The 24,688-nt window shown below is 38.8% G+C and overlaps 1 protein-coding gene across 24 annotated transcripts in view; it reads right to left on the reverse strand.

The window, feature by feature from the left end:
• The window catches only part of KIAA1217 (KIAA1217 ortholog), a 199,660-nt gene that overhangs the window by 149,940 nt on the left and 25,032 nt on the right, over positions 1–24,688 (reverse strand). The window contains exon 1 of one of the 24 annotated variants that reach the window (XM_071735021.1): positions 17,658–17,772. The exons of the other annotated variants lie outside the window; for them this stretch is intronic. Within the exon in view, the coding sequence (XP_071591122.1) occupies positions 17,658–17,765 (108 nt within the window). The 5' untranslated portion in view covers positions 17,766–17,772. Of the gene's footprint in view, positions 1–17,657; positions 17,773–24,688 lie in introns of those variants that run through there. 24 annotated transcript variants of the gene reach the window in all.

The following is a 24,688-nucleotide window of genomic DNA, read 5'->3' on the forward strand; positions in this document are numbered from 1 at the left end:
CCCAGCTGCTAAGCAAAAAGGCTCCTGATGATGTTTTCATGGATGCTTGCTTAATTTCTGTTCCTGAATCATAGATATTCACTGCAAGTGAAGGAGCATCCCTGAACTGCTACTTTGAGAAGATGACAAAATTTTTTCCTTTCACTTCCTCCCATGTCATGGGTTGCAGCCACCACAGGGGAACGTATCCTTCGGGACACCTTCCTTAGCCTTCATGTCTTCATATTACTTGTTTGTTTGTGGCTGCTTGGAAAAGCTCTGGGCTGCACCACTATTCAGTTTTAATTTGAATGGTGTTCTTTGTGGGCTGCTGTGTTTCAACAGATCAATAAAATTATGAGCATGGTCCAAAGCCAACACTGATCTTCCTATGACAGTAACAGGCTCTGGACCAGCATTAAATTAAATTTCAGTATGAAAGGTATCTTCTGTTTCAAACAGTTTCAGCATATGATTAAATGCTGATTAGATATTAACATAAAAGATGTTGACATTTTAAAAAAATGCCATTGTAATTGTGTCAATTTACATTCTAAATTAATACAATTATCTAAATGAGAAAATGGTAGCATAAAACTGTTAGCTGCTACTACCAACCCAGAGCTGTAATCTGACCTATTAATCAATTACCTAGATAAAAGTAAAATAGTCTCAAGTTTCAATTATATACAGAGAAAGTTGCATTTCAAAAAATCAATTTATATGCAAGTCAAAGTTGCACTGAAAGCATGAAAGAGTATAATATTTTGGATAATTGGTTTTAGGAAAAAATATAAATTACAAAAATATCTGCAAAAGAAAGTGCCTTTAATTGCATATAAAGTAGTTTATGATTATTTCCTGTAATTAAAGCCATGATTTGCTGGGACTAAGCCTTTTTGCAGATGAGTAAGGTATTTTTAATTCACACGATCCTCACTAAACCAGAAAATCAGAGTAGTTGCTGTACAGAAAGGCACGTTCATAGAACTGGCTTCCCATGTATTATTTAAATCCAAAGCAAATTACAAGCCTTTGTTTAAGATCTGAAAAGGCCGTGACAAGGCTGACCAGCTGGCCTCTTCCTTGCCATGGCACTGGCCCTGGTTATAAAACTTGGGTTTACTCTGGATCTTGTTCCCAGGCTGCATGGTCCCTCCAGTGAGATGGACACAGCAAGAGGAGATGGAGAGAACTCTCTGTGCCTATGGAGGTGATGGTCCCGTGGAGCCAGCTCTGCTCATGCTGTGGTGCTCCCCTGGGTTGTGGAGCAGCCCCATCTCTTGCCTTCACTGCTGCTCCCCTGGAGTCTTCAGGCAAGTCCACAAACTTCCAGGTCTTTGTGTGCTTTTTAAGAGTGGGGTCCTTTCAAGGTGAGTTGGCTTCATTAGTTGATTAAAAAGAACACTGGGGAGATCTGGATGAAGTGGGCTGGGAGAAATTGGTGAAATGTATCTTTAGCTAGTGTGGAGCAGTCTAAAATACAGCAGGCAAGCTTCTTGGTGGCCATCAGATGCTTCTGTGTTTGAGGACTTGCCTAGTTTGAAGGCAGAGTCCTTTCAATTCGACCTGCTTTTAAGATGACTGGTAAGTGATGGCCTGTTTTTATTCTTTTAACACAGATTTACTTGCCAGTTAAGTTAAGGTCTTAAAATTAAGTTGCATTTTAATTTCTGAAGAATGTTGTGAATAAGATCTTTCTACTTCTCTCCAGCTAGTGCTGCCAGTGTTCTGGTATTCCTCTTCATTTTCACATTTTCACACTGGCACATTTAAGCCAATCCTGTGATCTTTTAGTGAATGAGAACCTCAAAAGAGGAGGAAGCAACTACATCAGCATCAGAAAATCTCTATGAAACTGGAAATCAGGATGCTTGATACTCACTCAGCAATACTGTCCTTCTTTACAAACACTTAGGAAGAGACACCAACTTTTCTCTTGAAAAGCCCAATACTTTCCCAGACTAAGGAATATCCATGCCAGGATAAGATATGCAGACAAACCTGGAGGACAGGACCAGCACATGCAGTAGTGTCACATACAGCCACCTCCAGGAGACATAAATTTATTGAAGAAAAGGAAATGCTAAGTTCTCTGTCACAGGCCTGAGTGACACAGCCTCCTGACCACTGGATAAAATTATCTCTCTTTGTGTTTCTGCTCCACATATTGAGAAATCAGCGTCTGTATACTTCCTCAGATGAAGACATGCTCTGGAAAGACTGCTGGCAGCAGCTGCAGAAAAGAGGTGACAGGGGTTTGCACTGGTGCAGGGAGGCACTGACCTGCCACTCGGACACCAGGTTTGGAAATCAGAAGTGACACGAGTAAACGTGGGGCACAGTTTCATAACCACTGCTCAGCACTGCACCAACAGCAGCCAGTGAGTCAATATGGATGCATAATGCAGTTTCTGACTCGGCTTTTATTTCCAACCCACAGTTACTGCCTATTTCCAATACTAGCAGAGAATGAAGAGCTTTATTTGCTTTGCCCTGACTTAGAGCAATATGCAGAAGTGTATCCAAGCCTCTCCTTTTTGATCACATCATCTCACTTCATATTTACACCAGGCAAACTGCAAAGCTGGCAAAGCCAGAGGACATGGTATGACTTCACCTTGCGAATGCTCAAAGGCACGAGGACAAAGATGCCTTCAGGAACTGCCTGAGGAACTGTGCAGCCAGGATGTGTATTTTCTTCTGCTAGAAGAAGGATTAAATTTAACTTGTTTTAAACACTCAGTCTGTTTGAAAGCTCATGTTTTTCCTGAAACATTTGGGGTTGTATTTGCTATGTACAATGGTTACACCTCGCGGGGATTTCATTTATAGCATTTCCTATTGTCCAGAGGAGGAATTTTTCTCTGTGTGCTGGAGTATCACAGTCTAAGCTGCATCCTCTTTTCTTGATTAGAAAGACTTTCCCATGAATAAAGTCTGTTTTTTTATAAAAAAAAAAAAACGACTTAAAACTTTCATAACCTCCTCTCAAAACGATTTGGTGTATTGATTACTACATTTCTTGCTTTTTTTCCCAGAGACATGCTCCCCTAGCAATGATATGTGGCTGGAAGACTGGTTTGACCTTAATCCCTTACCAAAGAGGCAGGAACCTTGTGAGGCAGCCTGTCTATGCCCTCTGCTTCTCTCTTTATTCCAGAGGAACTATTCAGGATGACCAAGAAACAAAATGCTGCTCACAGGGCATCTTTGTTCTCAGGACAGGAGGAAGAAAGCAGTTTTAAACCTGGGTATCTTTCCATTGCTGCCCTCTGAGCCCACCTTTTCTGTCCAAAACACTCCTCACTTAATTTGCTGAGCTTTACCTAGCTTAGGTCTTGCTTCTATGATGATCTTCATGGTTTATGTAGTGGGAAAGGTATGTGATGGCCAGGCAGCCAGGCCATGCAGCTAAAGGCTGCAGCTGCTGCTGAAGCAGGAAGCTTGCTTTGACAAGGCAAATGGACAGGGAGAAGAATGTCTGTCTTTAATTGGGTTCTAATAGAAGTGGGAAATCTCTGTCTTGTTGGGTAGTAAGTCTCCTGTCTTTCTGTTAATCTAATAAAAGCTGGTCAGAAAGATTCTTCTTGACCCAGGAGTGAGACTGGAGCTGTAGTGCTGGAAATTAAACCGTGCTGGACCTAAGGTGCCACATGCATGGATGATCAGGGCACTTAAATAGCACCATCCACAAGAGCCTGGACAAGATTTCCAAGACCTGTAACAGTAATGGATTCTTTCTGGTTTTGAAAATAATCAATTATTTTATTTCTCCCTCACTTCTTACTGTACTACCACTATGAGTCTAATCAAAGCCTTCTTTGGTTGAGAATTCTTCTGAGGCAATCTCAGGAAAACAAAGCTCTGGAGTAAGAAAGCATCAGTTCAAGAGCCTCATGCAGGCAAGCAAGGTACAGAGGGTGCTCTCAGCAACAGACTGTTTCTAAGTTGGTATTTGAAGAAACCATGTGAGGCTCACAAGAATCAACTGTGCATGTAGCTTATTACATTTAATAGCAAGGAACAGTTCAAACACAGCTGAAAACTGGCCACTTCTGGATGTAATTAGAAGCTAAAAAAAGAGCCAGAGTTATGACTAAACTAAGCTATATAGCAGACTGCTGTCAATTGTACATATTATCATATTCTTTTAAGGTTTGACACAATGTTCATGATTACTAAAAGCCAAAACCCCTACTTACTCGCTGCCGGCCACAAACCCTCCAGGAAAGGGAACCAGAAAGGCACTTGGCCACAAAACCTCAAAGGCAACTCACACAGTCTTCTTCCTTGTTTTCCAGGTTTATATATCAGATATATCAAGCAAAGTTATTCATGAGTATGCAGGGCATGAAACATGCATTTAGACTTTTTTCTCTTTAGCTAGAATAATTTCTAAGTATTTAAATTCTACATGTTACTATTATCAAAGGAAGATTTATTTCATGACTAAGTGCACAGGAAGACAGATCATAGGTCACAACCAAATTCTTTGCCCAGTTCATCTGGGTTTTGACGACCTTCTGCAACCCAAATAACATAGTGACACAGTTCTGAAAACAAGTAAAGAGGCACTAAGAGTGTATCCTAGAAGGAAAGGCCTTTACCTCCATAAACAAGCACTCAAAAGCTTACATGTGGATAAGTCTTACAGAACAGTCAGAATATTTATACATATAAAACAAAATAAGTTTTCTATTGCATAGTTATGCATTCTTAGGGGAGAATCAGATCAACAAATTCTAATAGCATTTAAAAAGAACAAAGAATGTTAACTTTTTTAAATTGAATTTGTAATTACTTATGCAAATACAGTCCTCTCTCTAAATCAATTCAAATACACCTTTCTTTTTCAAAAGATGTCTACATAGGAAAAGTAGTTTAAGAGTATCTGGTTGCTTATTACTGCTGTGGATATCCAAGGTTTTTTTTTCTTCTGAAAGAAAACAACAAAGCAAGAAAAAGAAGATGTATTGGCCAAATCCACAACAATGTCAGCAAGAGGATAAAAAAGCTGAAATAAAAAGGAATTTTTTTCAGAGCTTTCTGTCTAATCATTCCATTTATCACTTGCACAATTTTTTCAAGACAAAGTTCAAATTCTTAGTCCATAGTGCTTCTTTAAAGGAAATAGCAGTTACAGTAAAGCACAAATTTAATGGTATGACCAACTTCAACTTATGCTCTTATGCTGCTCTGACCTGCTCTGGCCTTCTGACATTTAAGTCTCACAGGCTCAAGCTCAATTTAGCAGGTCAAAAGCAAAGCTCATATGTAAGATGATATAAGATGCATGTCACTAAGTAGGTGAGAGTTTAACTTACTGCAACACAAAGGTAGATGGATATGGCTGAAAATTTTCAACAATACACTCCTTCCTCCTGTTCCTCTGACTTTCCACCTGCACGCCAACAGGATTTAATTTGTATTGCAGAGCAGCTACTTAAAAAAAGGAAAAAAACTGCTTGCCCAAGTCATGGAAGCAGATGGTCAAAGCACCCTCAAACTACAGCATGATGGAAGAGAAAATGCTGACACAAAACCAATACTCTGAGAAGCACAAAAACTACTTGAAGCAGGATATTGGGAAGCAGATGGAGAAAGGCAGCCTGGTAAGATTTGGATAGACAGATACATTCTGAGCCTAGTGCTTATGGCTAGGGACACAAAAGACAAAGTCTTCCCTGTTCTCCCTCCTCTCCTCCATCATATGCCATTCCATTTGGCAAACCTGAAGTCTGAATGAAATGTGAAGCTCCCAGATTTCAATCCCCTTTCAACTCTACACTAGACAAAACTACACCAATTTAAAAATCCGTTTAAATCCGTTACTCAGCTACAATTACTTAGATTAGATTCTTTTTGCATATATTTTTAGATTATTTGAGTCTTACAGATTTCAAACTTCAACAAATCCCATTTTTTAAACAGTATGAACAAACATGACACCAGCTGACAATGCCAGCAAGTCTGGTACTGTTGAACCTAAATATCAAGGAAGTATCATACTTCAGTGTTCTCAAGCACCTACCTAACAGAGAGCTCAATAAACATGACTGTAATAATCTTTACATAAATATATACACGTACACACACGCATATATATACACATACACATAAACACCTCTCTAATAAGTAGTGTATATTAGGTACACATTATTGGGTTATTTTACATCAAGGATTTTTAAAGGTCAAAAGTTCTGTGTATAATCATGGTTGTTATCTGGTCTTCATGTAGCTTTTCTGTGAGTTATCTGCCTAGTTTAAGAATACATCTTTTTATCTGGATTATATAAAAACAAATACAAGTGCAATCAATTCCAAATCAACAGACACATCAAGCAGAAACCACTATGGCTATAAAGTAATCATATTTTGTTGCAAGCAGCTGTTTACTAATAAGCATCTACATGAGAAACACTTGAAGGAGAAGCAATAGGAGAAAAATGGTACTTTAATTTCAAAAAAAAGGCTTCAACCAAACCTCAAAAAATCCGATATAACTAAAGCACTTCTGAACTGACACTCTAAGTCCTTCTGGCATCCTTCCCAGCTACTATTTGATTCTATGCCCTGTGTGACATTTTATATGTCTTCATATTTGAACAACCCAACTATATTCTGCTTCTTCCTTCTACTGGTTTTTCAACTACTGCCATAATGATGCTGCTCTACAAAGGAAACACCATTCCATGGTGCATAATGCTTTTTATTTGTAAGCTGATTGATGCAGCTGCTTCAAAACTAATTTATTAAATTTATCTGAAAGAACCTCAGGTATTTCAATATTTTTCACAAGGCAGGACAGGATCCTGGGGTAAGAATTATGGATTTTGAACTGAGTTTTTCAGCCTTTGTGTTGTTCTGTAACACCTATAGCTTCATCAGCCTTGACCTCAAGTCCTAAAAATTCTAATTACCCTAATTAACTAACATCATGACAGAAACCACCATCCATTAAGGACCAGACAAACAAGAAGTTAGATGGCACCTTCCCTATAAAGCTCAAACTTTAAGAAAAACAAGGATGGCAATGCACTAACTCCACAAATTAAACATTTTTAGAAGACAAAATTACTCAACAATCTTTCCCAGCCTGGAACAACTCCATTGTATATTCCCACAGCTGAACTTGTCACTCATCCATTTTGATAACTCCTTCAGGGTGAGTACTGAATTACAGATTCCACTCCTTAAGAGAAGCCTCTACTAATTAATGAGATTTCTTGTGCTAACGAGGCATGCAGCTGCACATGGATGGTCCACAAAGATGCCATGGTACACAGAGTTCTCACCCAGGAATGTGTCAGTCTGCAAGAAGGATTTAAAGGCAGAAAATCTTAAGGGACAAACTTACTCAAGCAGCTTGCTCAGGGCTTACTGGGTGCATAAAAGAAACTGGTAGAAGCAAGCAGACATGTTACAAAACCAAGAAAAAGTGTAATGGAGTGAGTAATAGTGAATGATCACTCACTAGTAGATTGATAGAAATAATACTTGGCAATGGACCTCAGAATTTCAGAGAAATGCCTAGTGTTACACCCTGTCCACAAAGAGTAGACAGATCCTTCAGGAAATTACTCATATTTCACTAAACCATTCCTGTAAAATTATTTTTGAAATGCTCAAAAATATTATCTAAGTCACCTCATACTCAGCTTAAGCAAGTCATCAGCAACCTGAACTTACTGTGTGCTGCCCTGCTACTTGGGGGATCATTCAGACACTGTAAATCCTGAAGAACTGTTTAAATTACGGCAAACTCCCCAATTTCTCATCATATAAAAAGTCAGTGTTGTCCTTCCTTCTTTTACTGTCCCTCCTCAGTGCAAACACACAGCTGTCCAAAAGGATCAGGTTTCATCTTCCTAAACCATTTCAGTTGTGATGAATCCCATACTGCAGTCTATAAACAGCCTTAGGTACATCACTGGTTATGAACTAGTACATTTCCTAATCAACATCATTAAAATACAAGGCAGTTCACTGAACTCAGAAAATACTAAGAAATTATTCTCCAGAGTGTAACATCTGGTACAAAGGAGGAGAAAAAACACTGTTTTCAAGAGCAAGACATGTAAGAACTGGAGGGTAAACCAAAACTCATTAATCTACCTCCACCCCTATGTTCAAAATGAAAAACAGAAAGAAATAACCTTTGGTGCTTCACATTAGGAAGACACAGAGCTGAGATGCCTTCCATCTGTTTTGTTTGATGTTTTTTAATAAAAAAGCAAAATTACCCTGTCCTTTTTTTCTACTTTCAGTACAACTCTTGAAGTATATTTTCAGATTTGTTAGGGTTGTCACCACTTTATTTCAGTGCCTGTCAAACTATTCTGACTTGGTGAGCCAATGTCTGAGCTTTTCAAACAATATTAAAATTATCATGACCAAACTTACACGAACCACAGATCTGAGTGAATTTAGGGAAATAAGTGGGGAGGTAATTACCTCTCTGCTTTGGTAATAAAATCTTGACTTAGGAGACCTGGTAAAACCATGAGTAGCCCATGGGCTTTCCAAGCTCCCACTGTCCCCAGGAAGCTGACAGCAGCCATGGGCCACCAGACAGTGACAGGACTGGTCATGATCTCCCTGCCTCATCCTGCAGTACTGCCATAGGAATTTGGGGTAGAGCTGGACACATGGGCTTGAAACCACCTGGCAATTTCCTTTCACTGGAGAAATTCCTGCTGTCTATTTAAGAGCCTAGGACTTATCTGCACTGTCAGACAAATGAGACAAAATCTCACCTGTGCTACTTCACTCACATGGATGTGCTGGGAAGGCTGCTGGGACAGTGCCCTTAACCTTCCCTGCACACACAGACACAGCTGTACACAGCTTCAAGAGTTACCTATTCATCTGGGCTGAAGAGCTAAATTGCCTTTCCTGGGGACAAGAAGGAGTTCGAAGCTGGCTCATGAATGCCTTTTTTCCTATGCAAACATTCTCCATTATGCTCACAACCCTGAAAATCCACCTTTGGCTCAGATCTATCTGGAGGAGAGCTTGTTCTCTTTTTCCTTTTATTTTGAGGATAAAGCCTCCATTCTGTGGCCCATCAGCTAAACAAGTACCAGCTCATTTCACAAATCTTAAAATAGTATCTGTAACAGATACTACTGTTCCTACATATTTAAAACTGAATATAAAGCTGGTCCTAATTTTGAGTATCATAGAAAGCTATTAAAATCCTGTTGTGACAATGTCAAATTCCCTGTGATTCATAAGGCCCTAACTCTTGATTATGCATGGAATGCAGACTAAGGCAGAAAACGAATTTTAGTATTTGTATTTGGTTTTGGTTTTCTAAAACAATGGCTGTTTTCATTACAAACTAACACCACATATTATAATACAAATCTCTAAATTTCTCCATCAGTTGCAGGTGAGGTGGAACATGTCTTGCTCTTTTTTTTTTTTTTTTTTTTTGGTGAGATAATGAGTGACATTTTGATGTTCATTTTAATTCAGGACTATGATTTTCCTCACCTTTCAGCAAATAAATAAAACAATTAAAATTAAACATATTCTAAGATTTGTTTCCCACAGCTGCAATTTCCTTCTCCCCAGTTCAGTACATAAACGTCTTTTCATCCAGGTAAAAACTTGATCACATAAATTAAATTGCACAGTAAAACATTACAACTGTTCCTCAGCCTCTTGCCAACTTTCTAGGCGAGTGGCTGGAAAGTTATTTCAGTCTTTTTAGAAAGAGGAAAATATTTTCAAGGTCTCAAGTAAAATGTGCTATTGTTTCATTCCTGTGATGCAGCAGCACACAGACACTCCTTCAAGTGATGTTTTCAGTATTTAAAAGAATTGTACGAACTTTAAAAGTGGTATGAACTCTGATGTCCTCCTCTTATCATCTTCTTATCCAAATAGCATTATGCTGTGCAAAATGGTTCACTGGCAGCAACTGTAAATATGCTCCCTTAGCATAAACAGAGCACAACGTTCCCCTCCTCTCCAAGCCTCAATAGAAGAGACTTCCACAAAAATGCTGTGGGAGAAAGCTTTCCCCTGGGAAAGGTCACACAATGATACCACTGACTCTGAGTGCTGGCACGGGACAACCGGGGAACGCTGAAGGTCACTGCTGCCCAGCCACACTTGGCTGATAGCACAGGGCCCTGGGCTGCCCCCACTGCTTCACCAGGCTCATCTGTGCTCTCACTCCCTTACATGGGCTCTTCAGCCTCACCACAGCGAGGGGAGGCAACAATCTTTTGAAATTTTATGATGGGAATAGCTTAAAAGTGTCATTTCTATACAGAAATAAGATTGCATTAATTCAAACATAAAATATGCTTGCGTTTCAGATAAAAACTTGGTAGCATGCATTCAAGTGTCAGCCTCACTTCAGTGCTTCATGGCAATAGAGAGCCATGCATGCCAAGCACGGGTCCTGGAAAAAAAAGGCTGTACCACACTTGAAGTTGATCTCTTCAGACCTTGGAGAAAGGATCAGAAGCTTCCAGAGATGATGGAACTGAGGCTTCACCAAGTGGTGGAAGAAAGCACAGGGCAGGTATTTGCAGACAGGATGGTTAGTGAGATTGTGCTGGGTCAGTGACAGCAACAGAGTCAATGGGATGAGGGAAAAAAAACAATCTCCCAATCCACTGTGCCTTTCAAGGAGCTTTACAACCCCAGTCCCTCTGTCTCCTGCTGAGTAACATGTAATTCTCAAGGTCTTCCATAAGCTTAGTGTTATTCACAGTAATTAACTGCACTAGCAATCCACAGCCTGAGAACTGGAGTCAGAAATGAGGATGACCCAGGTCAAGCAGCACTGGAAGCACATTCCTCATCAGCTGCAAAGCTCTGCACACAACCTGAAGACTTGCAGAGAACAAGGCCCCAGCACTCAAGAAGAGTACAGAGAAACCAAGGACTGCATAGTACATGGCCAGGTGTATTCTGGTGTTTTGTTGTTGAGGCTTTTTTGCATAATTAATTGCTTGATTCCATCACCCACATCCTACAAGTGTGTTGTATTTGTTAGCAAAGCTCAAAAAGCCTGTGTCAATTAATATTCAACCTCACCAAGAATTCTGATAGACAGCTACTATACACGTCATTCATTAACACTTTCTATGTCTGCTTTGTTTTCCTTTAAATTATTTATTTCATGTCAGATGTAGAATTAATACACTTCTAACAAAAACTGAATTGTGCCTTAGTCTTCTGTTTCCTTTACAAAGGAAAGAACTACCAGTTGGAATGAATGTTACAGGGAATTTGACATACTCTGGGTAAGAAAAAATGTTTTCAAGATCAAGTCAAACCATTAACCTAACACTGACAAGTCCTTAACTAAGCCATATCCTTAAATACTATGTCTATACAATTCTTAAATACCTCCAGGAAGCAGTGAGGAACTTTGGTAGTACCTGAAGTGAACTGCAGAGTGAATCAGTTCTGACATCTCTAATAATGGCAAAACCCTTACTGGTGTAAAAAAGAATTTTCCCAAGGAATAGCTGAGAATAAATTAAAAGTTTCAGTAGAAGTAGCAAATTCCTCTGAACTAAGGCCATCTTAAAATTGTAAAGTATTTGAGGCAGTGATCACTCAGGCCTTTTTGGGCTTTTTTATGAATGCTATGTATTGGTACCTTGACTGGGTTAATAAGAAAATACACATTACTTCTCTAATTATAAATGGCAAATTCTATTTACCCTAGTTCTTTTTCTTGCAATATTTCACTTGCAACTCCTATTTGTATCTTAAATTTTCAAGTAACACGAATTTATAAAAACTAAAGCAATTTAGCAGCTCATTCTTGTTTCAGTGCTATATTGAAAAACAGCTATATTCAAAATCAGCTCCTTATGAACAGTCCTTGAAATGCTAAAATTGCACGAAAATCCAAAAGCCTCAGTTGTATAGCTGAGGTGAAGGAGGAACCAATAAATCTCTGCCAGTTAGCCCTATTCCTCAGTAACTTGTTTGACTAAAGCATATCAGCTAGAAAAGCAACCTGTCATAGTTGGAAGATTGAGAGAGATGAAGAACCTTTTGCTTACCTCAGTAACTTGTCAGAATAATGAATAATTTCTACTCTGAAAAACTGTTGTGCATTACTCCTGATTTGAATCTGCCCAAGTCTCCAGTCTGTATTATGATTTTCATTGCTGCTCTAAGGAGCCAATATAAATCCAGTATATTTTGTCCTGCTTCAGGAGATTTACATTTCCTAATCAAGGAGGTTCTCTATTTTGATAAGGTCAATGAATAAAAAAATCCATGATTCTCAGAGAGAAATAGTTCACCAGCTCTCAGATCACTTTTGGTGACTTTGTTCTGCAACACTATCAAGACTCAACATCCTTTCAACAATACTGACCCTGAAACTATAACATACATTCTTGTCACAGAGAGCATCCAGAAATAAGACTGTTCTTGAGTCTTAATCACTGTCTTCCTGGAAAATATTTTCTTCTCCTTATATGACAGATACACATTAGGAACTCTTGAGAATCTGCAGTTCAAAAGATTCTTAAGCCCCTATGAGACTCAGTGTTTTCAAGGGTACAGCTTATCCTGTTCTTGGAAATTCTGTTTGGCTATAAGGAAAACAAAACAAAAAAAAGCTTCACCATGGCAACAGTAAAAACCTGCAATACATTGAACAGAGATGTAATCTGCTTCACTAGGAATATTCAAGAATCAGCTTGACAGGGATGTGAATAACCTAATCTAAGTCCCTGCTTTCTACAGCAATTCAGATGGTGTACAGAGGTCCTTTCCAACTTAGACTTTGCTATCATCCATGGTCACAGGCTTGCTCAAATGCAGGTAATTTATTCTTCATTAATTTTTTTAAAAGGTCAGACAGAAGTTTACAAAATCATTTGGTTCTGTAGGCTTGTAATACCACTACTTGTTCTTTCAATACCAACTCAGCATCTTCTGTGCATCAGCTCTTATGTGCAAAAAGTTTAGCCCACGCTGCATTGCAGTTTACTGAACATTAATCTTAGATATATCATGGATTTAGACCACATGCATAACTGTTAACTGGCCCTACTCTTTACCACTAGAAAGTGATTCTGCAGGCAGCTATTTCCTTCTGCACTACCCTCAGCAGACTTGGCTGCAGGGGAGGCATACATGGGGCGCATGCTTGTCCACACACAAACACTTCCACGTGTTTCCTAACATGGTTACTTTGGTCTGACAGTTCATTACCTTTGCCTTTATCTTTTAACCCAAAGGATATGTTTACACACCTGACTAAAATCTTTCCCTGCCTGTTTTTGGTTGTTTTTTTCTTTTTTTGTTTTTTGTTTTTTTCTTTTTTTGTTTTGTTTGTTTTTTTTATAAAATCACCATTCTAACACTTGTTTCTCTTCACACCTTTAAAGACTTGGTTGCAAAACTGTGTACATTAATGATGAATTATTCAGGAAACATAATATAATCTTACATTAAAATACACTCTCTGAGGCTGGCATATGCTCTGATTTTGTAATAAGATACTGTGCACCTGATAGGATAATATATCAAACTTGAATGGCAAAATACTGTAATGCAATTGTTTGGCAAACTAAGCAGAGAATATTTCTTCACCAAAGTCCAAACCCCAGTAACAAGCTACATTTCTACAAAAGCTGCCTTATTCCCTGCAACTGTGTCAAGAGATTATCATATACATTTTTCTACAGAGAAAATTTTAACTTCCAGTTACATTGAGCTCCTTCCAAATGAACTTGTATTTCATCACAGAATCACAAAAAATATAAAATAAGTCTGAGCAACCAAACTCAATGATTCTGTGTTAAACTCAAGTTGGCAAAACAGGACATTAGTACTTTGTTACTGACCTTTGGAGCAATCCATGTATTTCTTCAAATGCTAAATATCTCCTAATTCCCTCCCTGCTAGTCCCAAAGGGCTGCAAGTGCTAAGGTACCGTGATCATTCTCCTTAAAACTTCCTTTTGTCAACATGCAGATGATGGCCTTTCCCTGCCTGTGTCTGCAATTAAATCACATTCTTCATTTTGATATTCCAGGAGGATGAGTAGAAATTATGCTGCTATCACTAGACCAGCTATTTCCCAAAAATAAAACCATGGCAGATGATCTGTTCCAATGGTTCAGTCATGCTGGAGGCTAATACATCTCTGGCTCCTATACAATGGGAGTGAGGCTGGAAGGAATCTGTATCTTTTTGGTATTTTATCCTTCAGATAATTTCCTGGATGCTACAATAATCTTCACTCTCCAGCTATCAAGAAAGTAATCCCTAGGCACTTGCTTTTACTAGTCTTCTTGGAAAGGTCACTGGGTTCTAATAAATAATTTGTGCCAGCCTGTAATGAAGGAGGGAAGACAGATACCCTGCAAAAGAAAGAAAAAGCAAAACAACTGCATCATCTTTTGCCTTTAATTTTGTTTTTTATCTAATACCGTGGCTGAATAAAATCCTGAGAAGTTTCTTGGCCTGTGAAACACTACCTGCAGATCTCTGAACAGTAATGGATTCTTAATTCTGTATTAATTCAAATTGTACAAAAGTGTTTAGATTAATTCTGTACCTGATTACATTAAGGCTTTTACATGAAGTAGCATAACCAGGTGTTACAGAAACAGGGGTTTTGTCCTGTTGACTCTCAGTGTACTAACTATGAAAAAAGGGGGTAAAGGCCCTGTTACATGGCCTGTGATCATCTGACCAGCACAATCTGGCAGAAAAGAAATAGCTCTAGTGATAAGAAGAAATATCTGCCTCACTTTTAAATGAAGGTATAGTAGCTGTTCTCCTTCAAGCCAAACAGAGCTTATAGTACAGTATTTAAGAAAATTTCCAATATGACAAATTATTAACTTGTTTCAATTGTGTCTTTTTGGATTGGGCTGAGGAAAAGTACAACTCCCACAGTGTCTCCAGATCACTTTTCTTCTGATCAGACTCACAGAAGCCAATTGCTATCACATGATCAATCAAAAAATATTGCTGAAAAACAGCACTTGTATTAAAAATTAATCAATGTTTTTGAAATCACCTACGACAGCTAACGAAAACACCCACCTACTCCTAACAAAACTACCCAAGGACTAATCCAAACACCCACCACATGATGAAGTCAGCTTGATGTTTTTATATTCCTGCTTACTGAGACCTTCCAACGGGAAGAGCCTGCCACATAGTTACATGGAGCTTTTAGGAAAGGCAGTAGGAAAAAAGGGTGCCTTTATTACACAGCTGAGACTCAACTTCACTTCCATGGGGGATATTTGAGTATTATGCCTAATGTCTGTCTCAGTCTGGGGCTTAGAAGAGAAACAACTGGATGATCCTCCTCGTAGAAGAGAACAAAGTGGCAGAAGAGATCAGAGAGATCACATGGACTGTGGGGCTGAGCAGATTTGTTCTTTGAAATGCTTCGTGGTGCCTGAAATGTGAAATTATTGAATAGCAGAGCTTTGGTTATAGCTGCTTATCTGTCTCAGTTATTAACAAGAAAACTGAAAATTTTCCCTTTATTGGGCAGTCTGGTCATGTAAAAGACAAACTATATGTTTCTACTGAGCACAATACCACAATACACTGGTAACCTGGCAGTCTATGCTTGTTCAGTTTTCAAAAATATTTTAATGGTTCTTCATTCTTTAATGGTGCAACATCCAGCACACCTAGAACTGACTCAAGACATGCTGCTACCATACCTGCAATCAGAAAAGACTCCTAAACTATCAACCTCTGATTTAAAAAGAAAAACATTTTCCCTAGCTAGTCAAGGCTTTTCTTACCCAGGTAATGCTTATTCAACTTTCCATCTCTCTTAGAATTTATAATTAAAGATTCATAAAAGATTCATAAAAGATTTCACAATTAGATTTCAAAATAATTAAGTCTCCCTTTTGCAAAAGAGCACCACCAGACTCAGCTGCTTTGCTGAATTTGGGTGAATGAATGCAGCTGATTTTGTGGGTTGTCAGAGGTGTCAGTATGAAATCAGGCTGGCTGTTTAAGCTCAACAAAATGTATGTAAGCTTATGTTGCCAAACATAGGTCCTTGGCATATATCAAGATAAGTAAAACTAGTTCATCACCTTCATCTCCACTGAAACTATCTGCAGGCAGAGTGAACATTTTGAAATGATGTCTGCATTTTAAAAGACCTCTGAAGGACCATAAAACTCAGACATTCTAGAAAGTTTTCAAGCCACAGGGAAGATAAGCCAAAAACAAAGCAGCAGTGGCTAGACAAACCTCACTTGAAAGGCTTGATAACTTTCGTCTGAAGGCTTTTTTCAGAGGAAGTTAGAAAAGCTATTCTGCTCTCAAAATCTATAATAGAGTTATCCTAAAAAAAAAAAAAAAAAAAAAAAAAAAAAAAAAAAAAAAAAAAAAAAAAAAGAAAAAAAAAAAAGAGAGAGAGAGACAAAGACAAAAGCATAGACATTTTGGCAGTATCCAAGGAAGTCTGACAAGTGCAGCAGAAAGCACAGATCAAAAGAACACGTAAGTTCTTTTATGGAAGAAAATACCTAGAATTCCATGTTTATCTTACCACAATAAGCTACTGAATGGTTATCTAAGCTGCTCTTGTTTTGCCAGGCGACTTAATACATCTGTAGGTTTTACCTCGCATTAGGTTTAGTCTGGTTTGTTTAAAATGGTACAAAGCAAGTAAATCTAATCTAAAAGGTTATGCGTCTCCTTAGGAAAAACAGTCTTCACAGAGAGTGACCACCTTAAACAGAAAATCTTTGTTGTATCAATTCAGAAATACTTGCTCTTTTTCTGGTAATACACTGCTAAAAAGTATTGTGAAAAATCCACAAAAGCACATTAGAAAAACGCAACTGAACAAGACAAGCATCTCACAAGCACCTGTTTGAGCACTTGCAAACCCTTTTTTTTTAATTTCCTCTGTTCTTCTTTTATAAACTATTAAAAGTTTCCCTAAATTCCAAGCTGGCTTTGCCTGTAAAACACAGTCACAAAGAAATCTGTCTAGCATATTATAAGTGGAATATTCTTGGCAAAATACAACTCTGAGACAGGTTTAAGTCATGCAGAAACAAGACTAAACTTGTGAGCTCAGTTTCTTTAAAACGTAGCAATACCTGCTGTCACAGCATGAGGAAAAAAAATATCTCAAACCCAAAACATTACAGCAGAGGCAAGGGAAGACATGGGGAAAAAAGTACCTCACTTATATTCACTGTCCAAGTATCTTCAGGGTAGAAGTCTACTGTTTTCTAACCCTCTCAATTCAGAAGAGGCCCAGAAAGCAGCAGCTACTCCAGAGTCCTGGAAGACTTCCAATAAAGAGATTTAACCTTAAATATAAACACTCTCTATAATCAGAGAAGAAAGTATCTTCATTTCTGGATAGTGTATGATAAATTTTGAAACCATGAGATGAAATAAAATTGTATTTTAACATAGTTCAAGGGAAGCCTTTCTTCTGTAGACTGTCAGTTTCTCCTGCATGGGACTACTGCAGTAACCTAAAGTTTTTTTGTGCCTTTCAAAATCAACCTAGAAACATGTAGAGAGAATAGGATAACAATAATGAACACTTCAGGACATTTCATCTTAATGGGAACAGTCGTGTGAAAAAAAACCCAAAAGATCTATTGGAAAACATCCATTACACAAGTCGCACAGAGTAGAGCCCTGGCCCCTCATCAGAGTTGTACCTGGCTGGCAGAAGAGGCCCCAGAGGAGCAGCAAAGAGCTGAGAGGTTCCTTTTTCTTCTCAGTTGTGCCATGGGAGCAGGAGTCGCTATGTCCTCCTCAAAAACCATCCCATCAATAGCAGACTGCCACCAGCATGGAGCAACAACCAGGAGCAGCAGCAGTCCCTCTTCCTCCTGGTGCAGATTTTCTACAGGTGTACATCTGCAGCACAGCCTCAGCTGATGCGAAAATTTGTTACACATCCGGGTGTATGAATGACTCACATATAAAAAATACTGGTTTAAATACTGGTTTCTCATGGTTGCTTGCATACGGGTGGGGATTGAATAAATACACATTTGCATATGGGCTAGAACTACCCTTTTGGGACAGGATTCATACTGGAAAACAGGGGTCACGATCTAGCAATGATAAAAGGAAGGTAAAACATGCACAGTAAAAAGACATATGCAAAAAGCACGAGCAAAATTATATAAATGCCTAACGCCACAGTGAAATCTCTAGTGGAATTGAGCTCCAGCAGCAACCAAGAATCATACATGACCTCCGCAATAGTCCTGTATTACTGAAAGTTATTCACCAGCCTGGGGAAGAAACCCAACTCCCACTTGCAGCAGGGTCCCAGGCTGTCTGTGGGATTAACCCAGTTGTTGAGGATGGAATTAGGAGGCCGTGGATGGGAGCCCTGTCCCTGCAGCAGTGCCCGCCACCTGCCCCCCGGGGCAAGGGGGCTGCAGAAGCCCCGGAGCAGCAGGTGCCCGCAGGCCCTGCCCAGGCAGGAAGGAGGGCGCCTGACACAGCCTCCGGTGTGGAAGACACTTGGCAAAAATTAAACAGAAGGGAAGTACATAAGCCGGAAATTAAATGCTTGCATCCAATGTCATAGGAAGAGCTCATGGGTTCAACAATCTGCCAGGGGTTTGAGCCAACTGTCCTCTGGTCAGCAGGAACATTTTGACGGACATGGATACCAGCGCCACGAGGGCCAAGAAAAACACTTCGTGATTTGTAGCCAAGAAAAACACAACCTTGCTCCATCCCACCCCACCCTTTTGCAATATTCAGAAGGGAGGAATCCTCCATCGATTTCAAAAATTATTTTAATGACCTTTCTATCACATGCTTTTTCACGTTTCAGTTCTCCAGCAACAGATGCCAACAAGTAGCCTGTGGTAAAACATGGAGAGCCCTTTGCCTGTGCAGCACAGGAGCCCCCTGGGCCCCACGCACCCAGGAGACACCCAGGAGGCACCGTCCCACCTGTGCCCCCAGCCAACAAGATGGCAGCTGGGGTTAGCAGCTGAAAACCAAGTGAAACACCACTGATCCTCAGTAAAAAACCAAAACAAAATAGTGCCAGGACTTCCTGCCAAGTCACAGCAGCAGCAGTACTGTGGTGATTCCAACCTAAGGGCGGGCAGAGCAATACCGAGGGTATCTCACAGCCCTGGGTAATAGGAGTAGACACAATGCTATCTTTTTAATGTGAAGCTAGTAAGGAATTTTAATATGAAATAGCTTTTTTTAAAAATAAAGAATGCATGACATGCAGAATGGAAGAGTGAAATTAGCACACAGCATCTGGGAGGTTTTTGAGATTTGGGGTTTGTTTGTTTTTTATGGAAAAATATAAACTAGATTTTAAAAATTCTGAAATGATAATTTTTCTGCTAAAAAAATGAAATAGGAATTTTTTTATATGATCTATAGGAAATTTTATAGACGTCCCAACTTTTCAGGTACATGCCTTTATTGGAAGTCTTTGTTAAAAAATATATTTTAAAATTATTTTTTTACCTTATGTTAAATAATTCTTCCTTCTTCCAAAAAATATATTTATTCTTATCTAAATCAACAAGCCAATGCCTTTTGAGTATTTATTTATTCAGCCAGTGGGAAATAAGTTATATTTCTTCTTACTTTTCTAATCAAAGTCAAATATTTGTTCCTTCTGTGAGTGATTTTTTTTGCTAATTACAACAGGCTGATGTATGGTATTTTGTTACTAAAAACCAGAGCTACAAATGAATAAATGGACCTAAAATTGTGCAAAACTGTGCTTTCAAAGCATAGTAAAAAAAAAGCCCAAAGTACATACATAGACAGTGACAGTAGGTCTGTTTCCAGACTTTAGATACCCACATACCAACAAAATAAGTGCAAATTGAAAAACCTTCTGCTTATTCATTGGGCAATGAGTGTATCTGGAAATTAATATATCATGTAAAATTTAAAATCAGATTTAACTTCTTTCAAATAGAAAAGAAGTTTTAACTTTCTGTTTTTTCACTGTTTACTCTTCTTCTTGCTGCCTTCCTTCTTCCTTGGAAGACAGATGTCTCCCCAGGCTGGAAAAAATATTGAACTGAAACTGAACTACAATTAGTTTTTCTAGTTTGAATGAAATCAGTGTAAGCACATGGAGACAGTCTATTAAATAAGTGTGTAAGAAATGTAAATCCCTTAGAGACTGAAATATTCTTAAAACTTAGTTGACCTCTAGAATTTACAGTCATGAGACATTAACATGGGAAGGAATCTAGCAACACAAAATGGAACTGGACATTCATACAAGTATCAAGAAGAACCAGTCTTAAAAATAACAAGAAAATAATTTTGGAAGATAAAATAAATCTCAAGTGTAGGAAAAAATGGTCTGTAGCTACTAATGGTCAGAAAGTACATGATGCATATGGCCGATTATCCAACTTCCACCTCTTGAGTGGTGGAACCCACAGCAGAGGTCATGGTGAAAAATAGTTTATTGCTCTTTCTGAATTTCAAACATAACAACGAGTTTTGATTTTTTTTTCAAGTGTGATTTTTTTTAAGTGAAGTGTACCAATGGCAGTGTATTAATCAGCCAGTGAAAACCTTTCCTAAACTTAGAAAAAAGGAAATAGTCAGTGTTACTACCACTGCAGTCTCCAGCGGAATGAACGGAATCACTACAATCCACAACACAGGGGACCACACAAAATTCAGCAGTACAAAAGGTACTAATTAATGATAAAAAAAACCCCAAAACCCAAACACCCCTCCCACACAGAGACAGAAAAAGGACCCTTTAAAATGTAATCTCATCCAACCAAATGTGCCTGTGTTAGTTGATGTGTCAAGATGCAAAACCTAATACTACCAGCTTCTGAATTTACTGAACTGACACAATGCTGTGGTGAATGTTGAACATACACATCTCAGAAGCTGTTGTCAGTCACAGATGTTGGCTGCAATTTTAACAATAGCACTGTTTCTCATGCTGTACTCAACTAATTTGAAGATAAAGTGGAATATATGTTCTTAAGAGATTTGCTTGTCTTATTTATTCATGTTCTCTTATTTGAGCCCAGACAGGAGATTTAAATCCCAGGGATTATGGTTAAACTAAATGAGTTAATCAGGTGCAATCTGCCTTTGTTAGAAAATCAACTGAAAAATGCTGTAATGCAGAGCAATGGTCCAGAGGTGCATTTACTTTGCTAATGACTGGTATAAACACAAACTCCCTTCCCAAGTGACCATGTGCAAAGAGCACAAAAAATGTTCCCAGTGGGAAGCTAACAGGACAATGCAGCTGAAAAGAGAACAAGCAAAGCACATGCCCAACCATTTGCAGGGAAATTATCTTGAGATACAGCAAATATTCATAAATAATGAGGATGATCACAAATACAAATTACAGAGGGAACCTCTGACCAATGACTAAATCATGCTGTAACCTCAGCTCTACCATCAGGCATGGTCTGTTGCTATCACCCAACACCTTTGCCTATCTGTGATGCTCCTCACCCACCAAACAACATCTGTAACACACCTCCAGAACTAGATTAGAGGGAACACCTGCTCAAGACCAGCAGAGGCAAAGACATCTATAGACAAAGGCTTCATTTTCACTTCCATCACAAACATCTTCTGCTTTCATAATTGTGCCTTCAAAAGTGCCTTGAAATCAACTTTGGTGTTGCTAACAAGCCCCATCTAGAACTGTGCTCTGAGGACATCTACCATGCTGTGCACCCCTGAGGTAGGCATGAAGCACAGCAACCTGTGGCATTTTGATTTCAAAGCAGAGTTGGAAGAGGAAGCAGAGGCAAAGCACCTGAAAAACCCAGTCTACTTCTGCAGGATTTGTAATGAGGCAGGAAATTTGGCTTTCTTGTTCCTAAGACTGAACGATGTTCAATAACCATGTCTTCAAATCTGGGAAGAGATCCCTGATAACCACACTACAGCAACAATGAGCCAGGGCTTTCCATCACTGACTCCTGAGATTTTACTGCCAAGAAGAAATAACAGCAAGGTCCTCATGGCCAGGGAGAGCACAGAGAGAAGATCAATTCTGCAGTCTTGCGACGAGGTTCATTCAGCAGCTGGCCTGAGTGACTAACCACAAGACTATGGAGGCCAAACCCTGTAACATGCCATTGTCCAGTGGCTCAACTTCAAAAAGCAAAATGTAAGGTTTACCAATTGCAAATGTTTCTGCGCTTCCCTAGAAGAAGGAGGGCATCAGGCACAGATTCAGAGAAGGCTGGAGGTGCCTCTGCCACAGGGGTAGTCACTGTGCACAACACAGGCTCTTCTGTCCACCGCTGCTGAAGCAGTTAATCCTGCACTGAACCCATCCACTGAATGAGGCCCCTGAGTGCAGGTTTTGGTAGTCATCTACAGAGCCAAAAAAGCACCAGGACTAAATTGAGTGCATGCAAAAAAACATCTATAAATGCCTCAGGATATTTATATGTTTCTAAAACCTAAGGAATCTCAGGTATCTATCATAACCAGCAGAGCTTTCCATGGGCAGCTAAAGCTCCCAAAACTCTGCTTTAAGGGATACTAAATTCTTTCTTGGATCAAACCATTAAGTGCTGAAACAAGACTACTGTGGGCATTTATTCAGTTGAATCCAAAGTAGACTACATAAACTCTTTGTTGTCATAAATCAGGTTAAAAACACACATGTACAAAACTCACATGAACAAAGGCAAGGATATAACAAACACCTGGGACTTCTGACTTACAAACAGTACGTGCTACTTAAAATGCGGAGGCGTTGCCAAAGAAGAAAAGTTACTAATCCTGTTGGGGCTAAGTAACTGCATTGGTGTGTGGTTTACATGGGGGGAGGGAAGGGAAAAGAAAGAGAATTACTTTATTACCCTTTTTGCAGCTTTGTTTTGTTTGCTTTTTCGAAAGAATAGCTTTTTTTTATTACTTTAAACTGATAGATATAAATTAAGAAACTTACATTTCTCAAAGCAAGTACTACGACTCTAGTCGTAGTTAAAATCCATTAACTATCAGGGCTAGTAGTTTAATACCTTATTATGGTGCTTTACTTTTTTAAAAATAAAGAGTAAAATGAAAAGACTTTTCACCGAGACATTCTATTAGGAATATTATTCTTCCTCAACATTTTCACTTAGAGTTAATACAAAGTAACTTCACATTGGTAATGAACTAGCTCTTTGCTCATTTATATATCAAGCTATTTATAAATATCTTACAATCACAGCAGTATTTATGGGCTAAAGAGCAGGTTTCAACTCAAAGCAAATAGACATGTCATCTCATGTCCTTCCATATACAAAATCTAATGGCTTGGAATTTAAGTCTGTAATCATGTTTCTTAAATTCAGTTTCATAGCTTTACCTAGATGCTTTTAACAATGCAAAATAGGAGCAGCACTTGGAAAGCAATAATTTGTTGCACCAGATGGTACATGAGACATGGGACACGTGTGGATACTGCAGAGGGTCCCCCTTCCCAAATGTGCAGTGTGCTCTGTTGGGCTTACAACAACCATCGAGGAAGAGGGGGAATCACTGTCTCATTTGGGCAGAGAGGTAGGACACACCAGAGGAGAGGAGGCAGGAACTCACAGAAATCTCCTGAAACAACTTCTGAATTATTTTTTTTCCTGAACAAATACCTGCAACATAAACAGCAAGCTCCAGCTGTATGACACTGACCTCTCAGATAAAAATAGGTATTTTTGATGACATTATATACAGCAGTATGCAAACCAAGTAGTAATTCAAAGGAATACATTTTCTCAACTAGAAAAAAATGCAGCAACATATATCCAGATTAAAACCACACTCTTCACAGACACTGCATACATTTTAAATCCAAATGTAATTTTTAATACTGTTTTTTAGCTGGTACAGACCAGAAAATATTCACAGAATATTAACACTAAATCAATTTCTCCCTACCTGATTCCATGGCATCAACCAGAAACAGTGTAATGAATGCAAAATATGGCAGCTCATTTGGCACATAGTCACTTATACATATTCTAGTATTAAATAATTAACACCCAGACTCTGGTAGAAAGGTTAAACTGAAATACGTTCTGTATTATTCTCATCACCAGCTTAGTTTCAAGATGTAACTAGGTGTGAAAGCAAAAGAGCTGTGACCAAGAAAAACTAGTTTGGGATTTCTTCCCTTTGTACTGCTTTCAGATCGATTCACTTTAATAATCAGTACTTGTCCCCCAAAAAGTTTAACCTTGCTTAATCTACCAATGCAGAACAACAGAAATCTTTTATGCACTGCTTTTCACCTGGAACAAGGAATTTCACCTGGAATGTTCTTACCATATTCTGCAGCCTCCTCATTCCCTAAATCCTACTGAGGATTTACATTGAATCAAAGTTTCTCTCAAGTTTACATTTCTCAGGTATCTTTAGGCAGAACCTATGAACCTTTTCACATTTTTAAGCTTTGACATTAACTACCACCAGCCCCCACCTTTTCCCACTGGGATCTAACCCTTTTCAAACTAAGAGATTTGAACAACTAAACTCCGTAGCCCCAAATCTGCCTCTCGTTACCATATCACAGCAGGGGGGGGGGGACAACGACAGGATGGGACTATCCCTCACCTATTGATGTTTACTTGATCTCTCATGATTGATGCAAGCACAAAAGTGGCTGCAACTAAGAAACAGGGATTTTAACCACTCTCCAGAGGGACTGAAAATATCCCCTTTTGTTTAGACCTAAGCCCAAGTCACAAGA

Source organism: Heliangelus exortis, chromosome 2 (assembly GCF_036169615.1).
Source record: "Heliangelus exortis chromosome 2, bHelExo1.hap1, whole genome shotgun sequence".
NCBI classification, from domain to species: Eukaryota; Metazoa; Chordata; class Aves; order Apodiformes; family Trochilidae; genus Heliangelus; species Heliangelus exortis.